Consider the following 15,678-nt stretch of genomic DNA (forward strand, 5'->3'; position numbering starts at 1 on the left):
TGATTTTAAACTCAATACAAACAGATACTGATTGTAGGAGCGAAAATCATGATTTTTTCGAGCAAGTGTCGGCAACGTGCTTGTAAGATGGACAAGTGTTGGCATGTACAAGCAAAATGCTTGTATGTTTTCGTAAGCTTGCATAAGATCCAAACAAGTGTTGGTATGTGTAGACAAAATACTTGTATGGTTTGTAAGTTTGGACAAAGTCCGTACAAGTGTTGACTGACAAGAGTGAAATTTGTACAATGTCAAATTACCCTTCTAGTCAAGCGTGCGAAGAAAAAGGGCATTGAGGATCCAGTTAAGTCTGGTTTTTTTCCCGCCAGAAAAGTGGGGTGGAATTTATACTGTATGAAAAGAAAAACTATTTCTTTGAACTCATTTGTCATATTTACTTGAATAAAAATGGAGTGTAGAGACCAAAACACCCTCAATAAAATCTTCTTGAAAATGAAATATGCATAATATTGATACAACTGAATCTTATCTTCTTTTTCTTTTTGGAATTTCTTTGGATTCAGCCAAAAATTAATATAGTGAATTCATTACCATTCCAATTATCTACCCCGAAAGTGTGTTCAAATAAGCGTTAAACAGCTCTATTTGAGAGATAAATAACTCATACTAAAATTTTTAATACAGAATTGTTATTTTTTTTAATGAAAATTGTTACATGATTTAATGAAAAAACTACATAATGTCATTTACAACAATACAAACAACAAAACAAATTACAAAGCAAAAATAAAATATAACCACAAATAATTGAAAGGAAAAGCTACGAATACATGATAAAAAAAATTGTCCTCACAGTCAATGCCAAAATCCATACTATCATCCCACCATTCGATGGACAGTATGAGGACTAATCAATAAGGATTGCAGCCGGTAATTCCCGATGAGCTCATTTTCTCTTTGCTGTTATTCCCATAGCAAAGTCGAGCCTTTGATTAAGAACTGCTAATGTCAACCAATGACGCTGATAAGGGCAATCACTTGGTAGCACCACCGAAACAGAGTGCAATCCCACCAAAATATTTTATCCTCTATCTAATGCTAGGGAATAAGCACAAACGCAGCTTTTTTCACGATAATTTCGAAGAACTTAGGTGGTGATGTTCTTCAGTGAGGATTAAAATTCGATCACGAGTCTTCTCCAAATTAACACTACAAAGATTGTATTTGCAAGCGACTAAGGGGGTCATCACGGACCCTCGTGGGCTTCCACTCAGATTCCTCCTTGCTTTGCCTAAGAGCAACAAAATGCAAAGCGTCGCTCTGGACTTGATATATATGACAGGCCCATGGGTACGAGTCGCGCGCAGACCAGACCTTTTGCTCTTCAAATTGTGCCTCCTCCACGAGTGACTCGGCAACACAGTATACAAGATCAGGCTCTGGTTCCGCATACCCAGCAACAGCAACACATCCCGGGGAAACAAATCCATCAGGAGCGCGCGGGTGCCAAATCGATACTTGATTAACATAGTCATCTATGCAATTTCGCCACACCTAACCAGAAGTTATTTGGGTGTCATTCCGTTCTTAAGTGAATCCAATGACCCTGGATATAGTCAATGCTGTATAGAGCTATATTCTTGAAGATAAGGAAATAACGAGGCCACTAAGCTCGCATTCCCAGTACCAATTAAAAGCTTACCAGATCGTACCCCATGGGCAGGGCAAAAAGTCCCTCTATCTTGCGGTAAACAGCAGCAACATTGGGAGGATGGATGCCCACATGAGCAATATCTCCGATATGTACATACCTGGAAAATAATTTTAACTTTCAAGGTGGCAAGCATTTAAAAGTGATTTGGTATGCTAAATGATCAGTATCAATCAATATAAATTATAAATTTTAATATATTTTTATCGTATGCGATTTGTTCATTACTTTTTACCTCTCAACCATTGGGGAAGCCAAAAATGCAATAAATCGCAGTAACATGGAATCATATGGAAGAAGACTGATTATTACCCATCAGGACAGCTCGGTCTCCAGATGCTGCATATTCCACCATCTCGTGAGATCTAGAACACAAAAGGACATGTCAAACTAGAAATTCAGAGCACATTCGATGAAGACCGACAATGGCCCAGTGTATAATCAATGAATTTTGGCGGCAAGTGAAACAAGATTCCCAATGTTGGAGATGATCTTGTAGGGGAGAAACAAAGGGCGAGGGCCCACTCCCGATCACTCATTCTCTATCCTAAAGGAACTTATCCAATACTAAAGATGAACAACATTCGAAGTGAGCAGAAGTGGGATAAAGAAGCACCTGTTTTCTACACAGCGAACATCGACCTTTGTATTCTCGTTCACTGCTCCAGATCTTTGAAAATGTGATACTGTGCTTAATAAATCTCCTATCCTCAGGAGCAGTGGCATGAGATAAGAGCTCCCTTGAACTAATAACGGGTTTGTTGGTGTTGCGTGGTTCTCTCCCTTCAGCTTCACTCCATGCAAAATATACCTGTCTCTGACTTGAAGGTACCTGGAAACCAATGCTCCATCAGAATTCTGCGTGTCATTCTGAATGGATAATGATCTAAGCACCACTTACTTTCAGCATCAAGCTTTTCATATCACACTGATATGTCTTCCATGCACGACGCACAACTGAACATATCTTCACAGCTTGCGGTTCTCTTCCACCAAATTCTTCTACAGTAGTACACTTGACAACTCGAACAAAACTTTCAGATCTCCGGAAATTTTTCAGATGGAGGATCAAGTGAGATGGATGGCTGCTGCCCGCTTTTGCCAACTCCAGTGCCATCAGCTCATCCCATGGCACATCCCACGTTATCTTACAAGGTTTTCTATCCATCTTGTCTGGAGCCAGGCACTAGCAAGAAGCAAAGTAATATATCAAGTTATGCTCAAGATGAGAAAGATAAATCTTATGACTAATTTCCGCCCCAAACCTGCAGCAACATGACTCGTTTATTGGTAACGAGAACAATTCTCTGGTAAGGCACATTAAAATGCTCTTCATAATAATCAGACAGGGCAAATTTTGAGGGCTCTTTGAAAATCTCAGTGCAGCCAAAATGCCGACTAGCCTCTCCCAGGTAAAGCACCATCTAGGACACAACAAATATATGAGATTAGGACAAAAACAATTAATTAGCCTCAAGTTAACCACTTAAGCTTTTGAGTTGATGTGGCTCTAATCATGATATTGGGAATGGGCCATGGTACAGTGGGCTCACGGAGTCAAAACTTCAAGCCCAAAGAACTTCCGTTTGAAGAAAATAGGAAATAAATAATAAGCTGTGTTCAAGGAATAGATATCAAAATAAAGATTACAGCAGAATTTTAAGGCATGCACATACTATCAAACAGAGATGCTCTTTTTTTTTTTTTTTTAAAGCACAACAAGCTGACATGACTTTTTGAAGGATCAAAATGAATATAAATAAAAGCAATTAGTAGCTATACAAATGCTACACCATCGGCAAGAGTAGATGGAAATAGCTTCCGCTACTTAATAACTTACCTGTCCAATAGCCTCTCTCTCACAATATTCTCTAAGTATCCCATCAGCATGTATAGCCCGGGGATTTCTGATTCTCTGGAAGGTGGCCTTGTTTTGGAAAATCTCTAAACATTTGGAACAACTTGCACCAATTCCATCTACAGTCAACGAGAAAAAATCTAGTGCACCACTTACTGGTTGCACAATAAAGCCTAAAAAGGCACGTCCAAGACCATGAGCCAATCCAAGAAGACCATTCTCCCTAGCACTCTCTACAGGCTTCCTTACTACGCCAGACACCCCGAAAGCAACACCTTGGGCAAGAGCTTCTGTTCCCTGAATGATCCCATCCCCCACCCCAGTGATTCTCCTTGATCTTACCTGTTACAGAGTTCGAGTCATCTCTCCTAGTTTACACAACAGCACAACATTAGTACAGATAAAACATGCATACCTGCTTTGCACGTAATTGCAGAAACTGTCCATCTGTTGAAAGCTCAGCAAACCCTCTGCTAAGAGAAGCCAGGGTTGAACTTGTCATGCCTAGTACATCTACAGAAAATATTAAATGCAAAGGATTATGAATCAGGTCTCTCCAAATACGGCTTCCAATAGCAGGAATGATAGAACTTTTCCGCATGAATCTGTCTCTGTGCATCACCCTCCTCAGATGCACCTAAACATGTTACCATAATGTTAGCTACTGTAGGAACATGATCCCAATTAAAACACAAAGGAAGAGAAGAAAGAGTATGAGAATGGAGGATAAGAAGAAGGTTTATTAAAAAAGAGACTAGATTGGTTACTTGAATCTTGAAGGCATTTCCAACTGCTGAGAGAATGGGACTCCATATTCCAAGGACTCCATGAGGTCTCTGCCCTGGAGCTGTCTCCAGCGATAACTTTAGCCGTACTTCTGACACATCTATTAGACTGCCAAAAAAAAGTGACGGATCAAAAAACTAGCTAGACCATTTTACCATATAATGCGTGGAGCAACAAATGATAACTAGGTAAATTTTTTAATTTTAAATGAATTCAAATGATTAGAAAGTTAAAAAAAAAAAGAGATAAAAATAAAAATAACGGTGATAGAATAAAGAGGGGAATGAGCCTAGGAGTGTCGCACTACTCGTGTGAAGCGTGTCCAATATGGTTATCATACATATCACCATCTTTTTATTGGTATATGTTTAGTTAGTTAAATATAGCCAAAAGCTGACGAAGCAGTGGCTCCCTATAAACACCCACATCCCATGTAATAAGCTCTTGCAATGGATCATGACTTTCCTCTCAATTTTCTCACTTTCCTCTCGATTTTCTCCCTCTCCGTATCACTGTTGGCATATGCCTCTGGCTGTGGCACTGCCAGAGATGAAGTCCGACGAATAACTCATCAATCTCGAACCAGTGGCAAGCCAGCATGTATATGATTCACCCCCCTTAAATTCTTGCAATGAGTATACATGTAATGTTATATTTATATCATACCCCCATATAAAAATAATTTTGAACCTACTAGATTTATTGAACTAGATGTGTTTTCTTGTACATTGTATGGAATATTGATTTACACGTACAATTTTTTTAACATTTTTAAAATGGATCAAACTGTTTAAATTTACCAATATATTTTTCTTGCTTTTCCATCACTTATTCCTCTTTCTTAAGTTACCTTAAATTTTAGCAATAATTTGATATCTGTCTCTATTAAAGAATTCATATTTGAGTATTGTTCAGTCCACATGAGAGAGGACAGCCCTCCCAGTATGGTTTTTCATCCACGAGGTTGGAATCCTTGGCCTTAAAAAAGCTTATCAAGTCCCTTTAACTCGGCCCACCCATCATTGGCAAGTTATCATAAAATTTAAGTTAATATCTACACAACAATTTCTCTTTTCTTACTCTCTCATTGGCTTAATATTTTCTATTTTTCATTTGTTCTTAATAGAAACATGTTTCCAATATTTTTTTAATCTAGATATTTTAAAATAGCTCAGTAAAATATAACTAAACTTTTTGTTATATTCACAAAACAATTATGTTTCAAAGTAAGACGTTAAGGTTGAAGAAGAAGAAGTTTTGGTTAAAGATAAAGATCAAAGACAGGTAGGTGAGCTACTTTTACAAGCTCTTTAACGATGAATTGGAAACGACTAACCTAAGAAGGTGAATTTTGTCCAACATCCCAACAGACCAACAGTAAGCAAATGTTCTAACAATGACAAGAAATTTAATCCCATTAAGCAAATGTTATAACATAAAGCCTAAATAAGTTGAATTCCCATGACCTTGTTTTTAAGCTGCGAATGCTTGAGGGGAGACGGTGGCAAAGAATATAGATGTTCTTATTTATTGCACATAGGATAAAAGGGATGAAGGGAAGATTTTATGAAATTAACTATTATTTCTGTTTCTGCTATGTCCACATATATTGGACTTTTAACCTGCAAATTTTACTCTAAAATCAACAAGGATTATAAAGCATTCCTCAATAATCTTCCTTAACTCTTCGCTTTCTATTCTTGTTAATTCTCTCAAATGAAAAGCCATTAGCATAAACACAAAGGGGGCATATATGACAGATAACTTGTCGTCAGTTCTTTATTTCATAACCATAAAAAAAATTTCACAACTGCTAAGAATATCTAGCCCGTACAAAAACTTCAGACACTTGCAAACTGACAATGCAACTTGCATGGTAGAATAATCTTGAATAAGAGAAAACAAGTCTTACTCAAAACGTATCTCTGGATCAACTTCTGTCACAGTAGAACTTTTCGGGAAACGATCTAGCTGTAGATTGTTGTAGAAATCCATAATAGCCCAGATAATAGGCTCATGAATATCAAGCCGCCAGCACCCCTGTGTTACCTATAATTTGAATCAATGTTGATGGTATTAAAGTAGTTTTAAATTTAAATTTTGTCAGAGGCATACCAGAATAATGCACAGATTGCGTAAACATCAAATTCTAGCATACCCGTATGTAAACATATGGAAAAACTTGAACTCCATCACTACTCCCATTCTGCATTGTAATTGTCATCTTGAATACTGGGTGTTGCACATCAGGGGCCTGCTCAGGCGCCAAGAGAACAGGCATTGCTGTTAGAGGGAGTTGGTTGTCCAATTGCAAATAGCCAAGCATAAGCTTGAACCTGTCAAAATCCTTCCTTAGAATCAACTTGGTCCATCGTGCATGAAAATTAACAAGGGACTGAACCAACAATCATGCCACTAAATCCTTAGCTTTTACGCACATAAGTAGGAATAATAACAATCATAACAGAAGCAAAAGTACAGGAGATAAAAAGGAGGGGGGAGCATAAATAAAAAATTAAATAAAGTGTAAATGCACATACAGTCTCCAAGAGAAACAAACTTGGAGAAACTTGTCACATCCCATTTTCACCAGACACCATAAAGCCTATTCTAAAGATAGCAGCGTAAAACGTGTTGGGAGAGATGGCAACATGGTGGCATTGAATTTGCAGTATATTGTTACTGTTTACCCTCTTGAGCATTGCAGTCTAAAAGATGCTTTGACCCCCGAAGAACTTTCAGGTTTCTAGACTTTCTCATCAATAACAAAATTTCCCTTTTAAGAAAATGAGAAAGGAATTGATTTGCCGAGTACCCAAACAATCAAGACTGCCATGCTTCTATCTCAAGAAGAAGAAGAAGAATATGATCAGTAAGAAAAAAAGGGACAGAAGCTCTCTGCTATATTTCTAGAATATTGATAGACTCACGCTTAAAAAAGCATCAACCCTGAACCCAAAAAAAAAACAAGAAGAAGAAGAAGAAGCATCAACCCCTTTTCCTTTCAAATCATGTGACACCTAAGCAAGTCGGGAAACCCTCCTTGAAAATTAACTACTGAGGTGAAATAGCCAACTCATTCGAATAGCACATAGAGCAGCCTGTACTAGGTCTAGACAACCTATACTACTTTCGTATTCTATCAAGTAGCTGCCCTTGGAGAGCCAGCGCCTTGACAACTACATGAAACTTCACTTGGTGACCTTTCCAATCAGAACCCTTGGGAAATAACCACTTCTGGAGCTACCAATCATGTACTCTAGTAACAATTACTAAGCACCCAAGTAAAGTGACGCACCCTCCTCCAGAAGGTAACTACTGATGTAGGAGAAGCAACCCACTTTCCCACCTCACAGAACAGCATGTTACCTTGGTCTCCATCAAATTATTTTCACTGTGCTTGATAATAATATGGATGATAGAAGTCATCCCATTTAAAAGAATGTATATTAAACCTCTCAAACTTTAGTAGATAATTTGTGCCATGCAGAGGGATTAACTTAAAGTTATGCATTATTTCTGCAACTCATCTAATTAGGTCTCATACGCTGTCTTTTCCTTCACATTTTGAAATAATCATCTAAAATGCATTATACCAACCTTTTTTTTTTTTTTGGTTGGAGCCGATTGCAAAGTATAGAACGTGAGTTCCATATCACAAATATGGGATTCTAATGTGGGGCTCATAAAGGCCTTGAGCTTTCTGGACTCATGAAATAGCTTTTTGGGAATAGTTCTCCCAAAAGTTCCTAATAATCAGTACCAAAGACTTCAATTAAATCCTAGTTGCAATCATGCAGTCAGTGTAGGTAGTTTGCTTGTGGGGGCACTAGGTTCGTAGAGTACAGGGTAATGTTAAGGCATAATTGCAACGTATATGACTTAGCCCCACATCACATGTTTGATATCAAATGTGGAGCTTCGATGGGCTAGGCTCTTCAATCTCACAAGTCAGCTTTTGGGGCATGGTTCCAAACGTATTGCAGCTCAACAACCACACTTCCGTTTCATGGGTATTGAGTCACTGTGACTAATCTCTGACACACCTATAGCCTTAAAAATCTGACAAACTTGCATTCCTCTGTTCTTCTGTCATTTCTAGCACTCAACAATAATCAGGACATGGAAGCAAATTGTTAGAGATATTAAGCTCTTCAGAGTGCAATGCTTTTGTTTTCTAATAACGATGCAAATAAAAACTCAATTTGATACCTAAAGCAGTACCAATAGGCTCAGCAATATCAGTGAATGAAACATGCTGCATCTAAGCATACAATATATGAGAATAAGTTTTCATGTCTAGAACATGAAGGCACTCTTACGTAGCCTTTGATGCCTAATACCAGAAAGACTATAAGAATGACTACACAAAAGGTGTTTACCTGCTTGTCCTTCCAGCATCAAAGCCAGTTGAATATGATAAGAGAGCTCTTTCTAAGTACAAGTAGGAGAGCTCCTTAGGTCTATGGTCCACAATAGATATTCCCACCACTCCCAATTCAACCAAGAGTTCAAAAGGTGTAGCACTCGTCTGCGTTTCAGCCTGTCCGCCAGAAACTCCCCAACTGTCACCCGGCATTGGACCTCTTATCTCTTCATATGAACTTGAATTAAGAACACTATCATCTCTAAATTTGGCAATCGTCTTATCTCTTTCTTCAGTTACATGAACTTGCAATCCGAATTCTGCACAACATGATCCAGTCCTCCCCAAATCAAGCTTCCAAATTGAAGAGCTAGACTCTGCACAAAGCTTAACATCCAAATACTTTTGGCCATAAGGATCTTCCCAAGAAAAATTTGTTGTAGAAAGAGGATGCAACTGAACCCAGGCATCTTCACCAAATCCTGACTGCCGAATGCAAAGTTCTTTGCTAGTGGTCCTGTTCTCAAATCTGTTCCAACAAAGCTAGAATCACTTAGTAGAAACACATTCATGCAGCTAGTAGAGAAATACATGTCTAGATATCTTGTTCAAGTATTTCCTACATTGTTGCATTTTCTAAAGCATCTATCATCTATATGCTCTTTTGCTGCCAAGTGTTGTAACTGAAAATTTCATACAAAGGCGCGATCAAACACAGCTTTGCTAAACAGAAGACAATATAGAATGCACCCACCACATAAATTGTTTTTTAGCAAGATAATTAAATCTGACCTAGAATAATAACGAGGACATACACAAACACCTATTTATTTACAAAAGCCATAAAAAAGCTCCAACAAAAATGGTAAACTCTTCATCAGGTGTTTGTCATAGTCTGAACCTGGATATAGCATATCAAAGAAGGCAGCACCAGAGATGATGAAATGTTAACTTGAGCAACAGATGCTTGGCAGTAATTAAAGCAATAAGTGCAATTAACCTGAAAACTGGATGCCCATGATAATGGCTTTACCTAAAAATTAGATCTAAACCAAGAGTAATATATATGTGAATATGAGTACCTGATAGGACCCTCAGTTGAACCCAGACGGAATACAACAATAAAACGTGATCCTTCTTCATATCCACGAATTTCAGTTCTCAAAAATTTAAGATTTCCATCATGTCTCCTCAAAGCTATAGTAATTGTGTCCTCTCTAGAAATTTGAATTGGAAATGACCAATTGGTATCTTCTAATCGCACCTGAAAGTAGAGAAGAAGTGTCTCTTACTCGGAGACTTGACTCGATGATTATTGTTGGCCACAAAAAGACCATGATGATTATTATAAAAAGAACTAAAAATTCGGTAAATTTTTCCAAAAAAAAAATATGATGAAAACTATACATATTAATTACAAGATTACAACATACACCATCAAATTTCTTATTATTACTTCAAGCTTGACCAAATGTCGAGAATTATGTAGCTTCGCAGATAATCATACAGTTCTCATGGGCTTCAATATTCAATGCTGATTGTAGAAGGGCCAAGAAGGAAGGCAGAACATAGGAAGAACAAAGGAAAATTTTCTGTAAGGTTTTGAGGGGTCTAAGTAAATATGGGCAGGGGACGCATGTTACTAGGATGGGGAGTCATGGCAATTTTGTTACGTGCACTGCTGGAAATTGACGAGTTATTGGCGTTTCAATTTATTTATTTTATCTAGTTTGGCGGTTATAACTAAATTTCAAATAGATTCTATTACGATTTATTTGAATTCCTAAATTCTAGTGACCTAGCATGCAGTGTTACCTCCTGGAAGTTCTCCAAAAGTTTTTTAGGGTGTTGTCACCGTTCTGAATATATAAGTACTTGCACACAACAATTACGAAATAATATGAGAGAACTCTTCTGTCATTCAACATGGTATCAAAGCAACTGATATGAACCTAAAGAACGATCTCTTTTGCCACGATGGGAGCTATGAACGTGACATCAGGAAACACCTTGCCTAAGTCAATAGTCATGTTTAAACAAAACAGCCACAAACCTAGAACACCAAGAACCCTCCTCAATTCATCACACCATCGACTGAATGGCAACAAAACTATTGCATCGATTTTTATACAAGAGAAGAGTAAAGAGAGGTATTTGACAGGCGAAATCATTAAACCAAGCATGCAGGGCCAAGGTATGAACTCAGATTTGCTGAGAACAATATGGTGATGACTTGGCTAGTCCGATCCATGACCTAGGAGATCGGTGAGACAGACTTTCTTGCTATGGCAGCAAAGCAAATCTGGGATCCGTAGAAGAGGATGTATTTATAATGGAGAACACAGCCTCCACGTTCCAGATTAAAGGGGTTCTACAAGAATTGAAGCAAGATGATATGGATGTCAATACTATAGATTTATAAAATTATCACGCATTATTTCTGATTTACTGTAATCTGGTTTATAGAACTTTTTAGAGGATTCTATAGCTTTGTTTTCTTTGTGCTTGTGTATATATTCATAATATAATGTTCAAGAGTTTATAGAGTAGACTGAGCATTAAGATTGTTATTACCAATCCTAATAGCACCATACATAACTAATTGAACTATCAATACTCTCTCTAGCAGGGTGTGTCAGGCTTACAACCTACATTGGTGAACATATAATAAATAATAACTTATCAACCAATATCATGTACAGAGCTAACAGATCACATGAGATCTGAATTAATCAATGGCTGAATTAAGTGCCCGTTTGGTTCATTGAATCCTGGGAAATGTAATGGAATGTAAACCAAGTAATAGAATGTAATGTAATAATGATTACATGAGTTTGTTTGGTACACTATCAAGGAAATATGATACATAGGCATAAAAATATTTGGTTAGATTACTAAGAATATGAGAATGGGTAATAATAATGTATTAAAAGACAAAATTACTCTTATTTACATATATATATATATATATATATATATAAAAGCGATATGATTATAAAAAAAGTGAAAAAGATGTAGTAAACTTTATATAAGATTTCAACTTATAAAAGGTCACTAAAAAAATAAAATACAAGTACTAAACAAGGTTATAGCACCCATTGCATACCCACAGTAAGGAAGTATTATAAAAAAAAATCACAAAAAACAAAAAGCAACTTAACCACGAATGAATCAATCAATATAAGCTATATATCTCATAAGGTAGCGCATAAAAGCATTTAGAAAAATTATCGAATTTTTTTGGGAAAAAAAAGAGTTGTTAACTGTGTCATTTAATCCATCTTAGAAACACAAAAATAAGTTGTTAATCATATTGAGACCCGTTACTAGAAGAGGGGGCAGTGCAAAGAAGCTTAGAAATTGCTGCAAAAAATCACAGTGACTACTCAAAAATCACGGCAGATATATAATATCATCATTGCTGGAGATTGATGGTCGCACTAATTAAGCTGAGTTCGAAATTTTCAATGGTTGAGGGAAGCAAAATTAGGTTAATTTCAGTGAAAGAATTGCCAGATTGCTTCAAAGAGAAAAAAATCAAAGCAATAACATGATAGTAGGCCTCCGTTCATGGATGACAATAGCGGCGGCGCCCCTGTTCGTGGGTGATAACAGCAGCAGTGAAGAGAGTGGGTTGGTAGTGGTTAAGTTTATGGGTCTTTCATTAAGGATATTTTGGTCAATTTAAAAACTATAATGGTAATAACGTCTTTTTCATCCGACTACAAGTGGTCTATATCCCCATTCATCAGTTCTAGGAAGGTAATCCCCTTTACATTATTTAAGGTAACCAAGGTTACAAAATGTAATTCCTTTTACATTACACAAGCTCAACCAAACGATTGAATCAATTTATTGCATTATGATTATAAGTAATCTCCTGCCATGGAATCCAACCAAACAGGCTATAAGAGTAAAATACACATCAAAATCTTTGAAAACACGATGAGATGCAATTAAGTTTTCATATTGATGCTGGAATTGAAAATGCAGAGCTCTGGCAAAAGAAGGAAAAGAAAAACAAAATGCAGAACAACAATCAGCTACTGCAGCAATACATCAACTTGCTAGCCTGCTTTTTTTTTATTAATTTTTTTAATTTTTTATTTTAAAGAAAGAAAGAAAGAAAGAAAAAAACTCTAGCCAACCTGGAGTTTTTCAGGTCCACCTGTTCCCCGAGACACACAGGAAATTCTTGAATCAGAAGAGTGCAGAACCTTTGGTTCGTCTTCAGCGCTTAACTTGAGGAACATATCTTGACCAAGTCTATTAGTGAAAGTCATGAATGGTCGAACAGTAATTACCTGAAAGGAAATCTGTAAGACTGCCAAAACTTAAATACATTATAGCATTTATGCAAAGCTTGATCTTCCATAACTACCTTGGTGGGAACAGATTGATAGGGGCATGGTTTTGTAGAAATGAAAAGCCTCAAGAAATTTCCTTCAGCATCATGAGCATGTATATCCATTGACCCATCCTGTGGACAAAACAAAGTAGTTCTTAGGAAAAATCCTCTTTGAACTTGCTTGTGACTCTTACACAAATTAATTGTGACGTTACCATATCACCAAGAGGAGTAAGATCTTTAAAAGGACCAAAATGCTCATTTCCTGTTTGAGCAACAGCCACTGAAAGAGCCAAGATCTTAAAGTTTAGAGCAGATGCAATTGTATAGCCTTCGTAAATCTCTTCTTCAGTGATTTCCTCAAGGATTGATTCATTTTTCTTGGTTGATTGAAAACCTTTTTTTCGTGCCACATCCAGAATCCTGTACTTGAGTGGGGGACATCTAGCAACTCCTAACCAGTAAGGAGCGTAGATCCTAATTGTCTTTGCCAGCAAGGGATGTTCTTTGTCATAATTTTGTTCAATAATGATTTGAACAACCCTGCACATCAGACAAATTTATAACAAAGTAACATACACCACGAAAGCAGCAAACGATAAATCTATGTAACCAAGATTGTGACACAGAAACAATTTAGAAGAACAATAAATTATAACCGGCCATTGTGCCCCCCCCCCCCAAAAAAAAAAAAAAAAAAAACTACACACAAAGCACAAAATAGAAGCGAAATTCTAACCTTCCAGATATTGAGCTTCTCAAACTGTACGTCTTAGAAGGAATACCTTGAGGGTTGGATATGAGAACAGCCTCCTGTTCATTCAAATAAAAGCAGGTGAGAAATAAAACTTACAAAGGTAGCCAGGTGACAAACAAAATAGAAGTATAGATAGACATGATATGCTACATGCATAGGCAGCCAACCCCTTTGTGGAAGCAATGATAAGAACAAAGGTTTCCTGATATCAACACTGTATAACTGCACGAATTTTCCAGATAATAATATTCCTCTTGAGCATCCAAAGAAGTGGCCATTTGGTTGCATCTCAAGAACAGAATACTCAGCAGCAAGGGGAAGAAAATTGCTGATCATTAGCGGAGCCTTGACTACCAAATGCCAATCATGAATGGGATCAGAGTGGATATCTTTCGCAATCTCTGTTGCTTGTATGCTTACACAGAACCACAATTTATGGGAACCCTCTGAGGTTCCATTCATCTCACTGCAACAAAGTAGTTCTTCTGACTCTGAAAGAGCTGAAACACATATCCTTGACATTTGTTTCAGCTTACCAGCATGGTCTGGTTGAGTAGGCCCATCCATTACAGAGCTCCAAGAGTAGTTGTCGGGGTTTGCAGAATCCCAAGGCCTTAGCTGCAAGAAATATTGACCGGATTGCGTCAAGACAGACAGAGGAAGTGGCACAGTTTCGCCAGGTTGAAGAAGCCCAACAGATATTTCCTGTTTAAGATCATCTGCTATTAACTTCCTGCTTCTAACCCATCTTCTTTGCCTTGCGGAGTTAACAGATTCCTTTGGCTCAAAGGATTCAGGCCATCTCAAACTCTCAACATCAGGAGCATAAATCCAGCCATCACTATTGGCTGATGTCGTATCCAAATGCCAATCGTCAACCCATTTCCAACCTAATGGAAGATCAACTCCAGAAAAACCCTGAATTATAGACAAAAATCATATGAGATAGCCATTCTATTATGTATTTATAATCCGTGTAATCTAAGTAAGGTAGATAAGTCATTAACCTAGGACCTTTAGTTACCGTTAGTAATGTGTCAGCGTTAGTTTAGTTAGTTACATTTTGCGTTTCCATTTCCCTTCTATAAAAGGATACTCCATAGGCTAAATCAATTGTACAGTGACTAGTGAATGAAGTCAGGATTATCCCCAAACTCTCTTGTGCTCGCTGGTCCTCTCTCTCTCTGTCACTCTCTTCTATCTCTCTATTCTCCTCTGTTCTATTCTTTTTCCCTCTTTCTCCCCCTTTCTTGTTCCTAATTACAGGAACATACCACATTCAAACCGAAAAACTACACAGCACATAAACAATTAACTATAGATTTCTTCCTGAAATTTTGCAATGTTTCCCATATATAGTATATTACTGAATATGAACTCCAAGACTTCCAAGAATTAAATAAACAGTCAATGAACTATTATCTCCCTGCTTCTAAACTTTTATTTTAAGCCATGATTCTCTCAATTCACGGTGTATTATACCCTGTACCATTGATCCACACAGAAACAAGAAGAAAAAGTTTTGAATATCCTCTGCTTCTCTCTCTCTCTTCTGCCCCTCTTATATCTCTGTTAGCTTCCATTTTTTTGTAGCATCAGATATTAGGCCTGAACTTGGGAGCAAAATCATGCCAGATGGGAAAAATGACCCAAACACAATTTGAGATAAAGATTAAAATCAAACTGTCAACTTTTTCAAACAAGGATAACCTGTGAACCATCATGTGACTACACCGCCCTCAACAAACGGGGTATCAAAGAGGACAACAGCCATCTCCTACCCATGGTCATAAAACAGTTCCTGTGTTACTAATTCCTCGCATGGTCTACTTCTAAATCTTTTATATATCGTGAATAATGTGGATGCTTAGTATCATCCCATACATCACTA

General features: G+C 37.3%; 1 protein-coding gene across 1 annotated transcript in view; it reads right to left on the minus strand.

Moving 5' to 3' along the window:
* Positions 1–633: 633 nt before the first annotated feature.
* The window catches only part of LOC114720895 (uncharacterized), a 49,271-nt gene continuing 34,226 nt past the window's right edge, over positions 634–15,678 (minus strand). Inside the window, 18 exon segments of the mRNA XM_028906617.1 lie at positions 634–1,515; positions 1,664–1,772; positions 1,985–2,037; positions 2,289–2,504; positions 2,574–2,858; positions 2,938–3,096; positions 3,513–3,872; positions 3,946–4,167; positions 4,298–4,424; positions 6,229–6,365; positions 6,475–6,652; positions 8,699–9,211; positions 9,765–9,946; positions 12,831–12,986; positions 13,064–13,162; positions 13,246–13,573; positions 13,770–13,843; positions 13,938–14,705. Coding sequence (XP_028762450.1) covers positions 1,171–1,515; positions 1,664–1,772; positions 1,985–2,037; positions 2,289–2,504; positions 2,574–2,858; positions 2,938–3,096; positions 3,513–3,872; positions 3,946–4,167; positions 4,298–4,424; positions 6,229–6,365; positions 6,475–6,652; positions 8,699–9,211; positions 9,765–9,946; positions 12,831–12,986; positions 13,064–13,162; positions 13,246–13,573; positions 13,770–13,843; positions 13,938–14,705 — 4,311 coding nt within the window. The 3' untranslated portion in view covers positions 634–1,170.

This window comes from Neltuma alba, unplaced genomic scaffold (assembly GCF_004799145.2).
Source record: "Neltuma alba isolate B1F8T4 unplaced genomic scaffold, ASM479914v2 tig00012007_pilon, whole genome shotgun sequence".
Lineage (NCBI taxonomy): Eukaryota > Viridiplantae > Streptophyta > Magnoliopsida > Fabales > Fabaceae > Neltuma > Neltuma alba.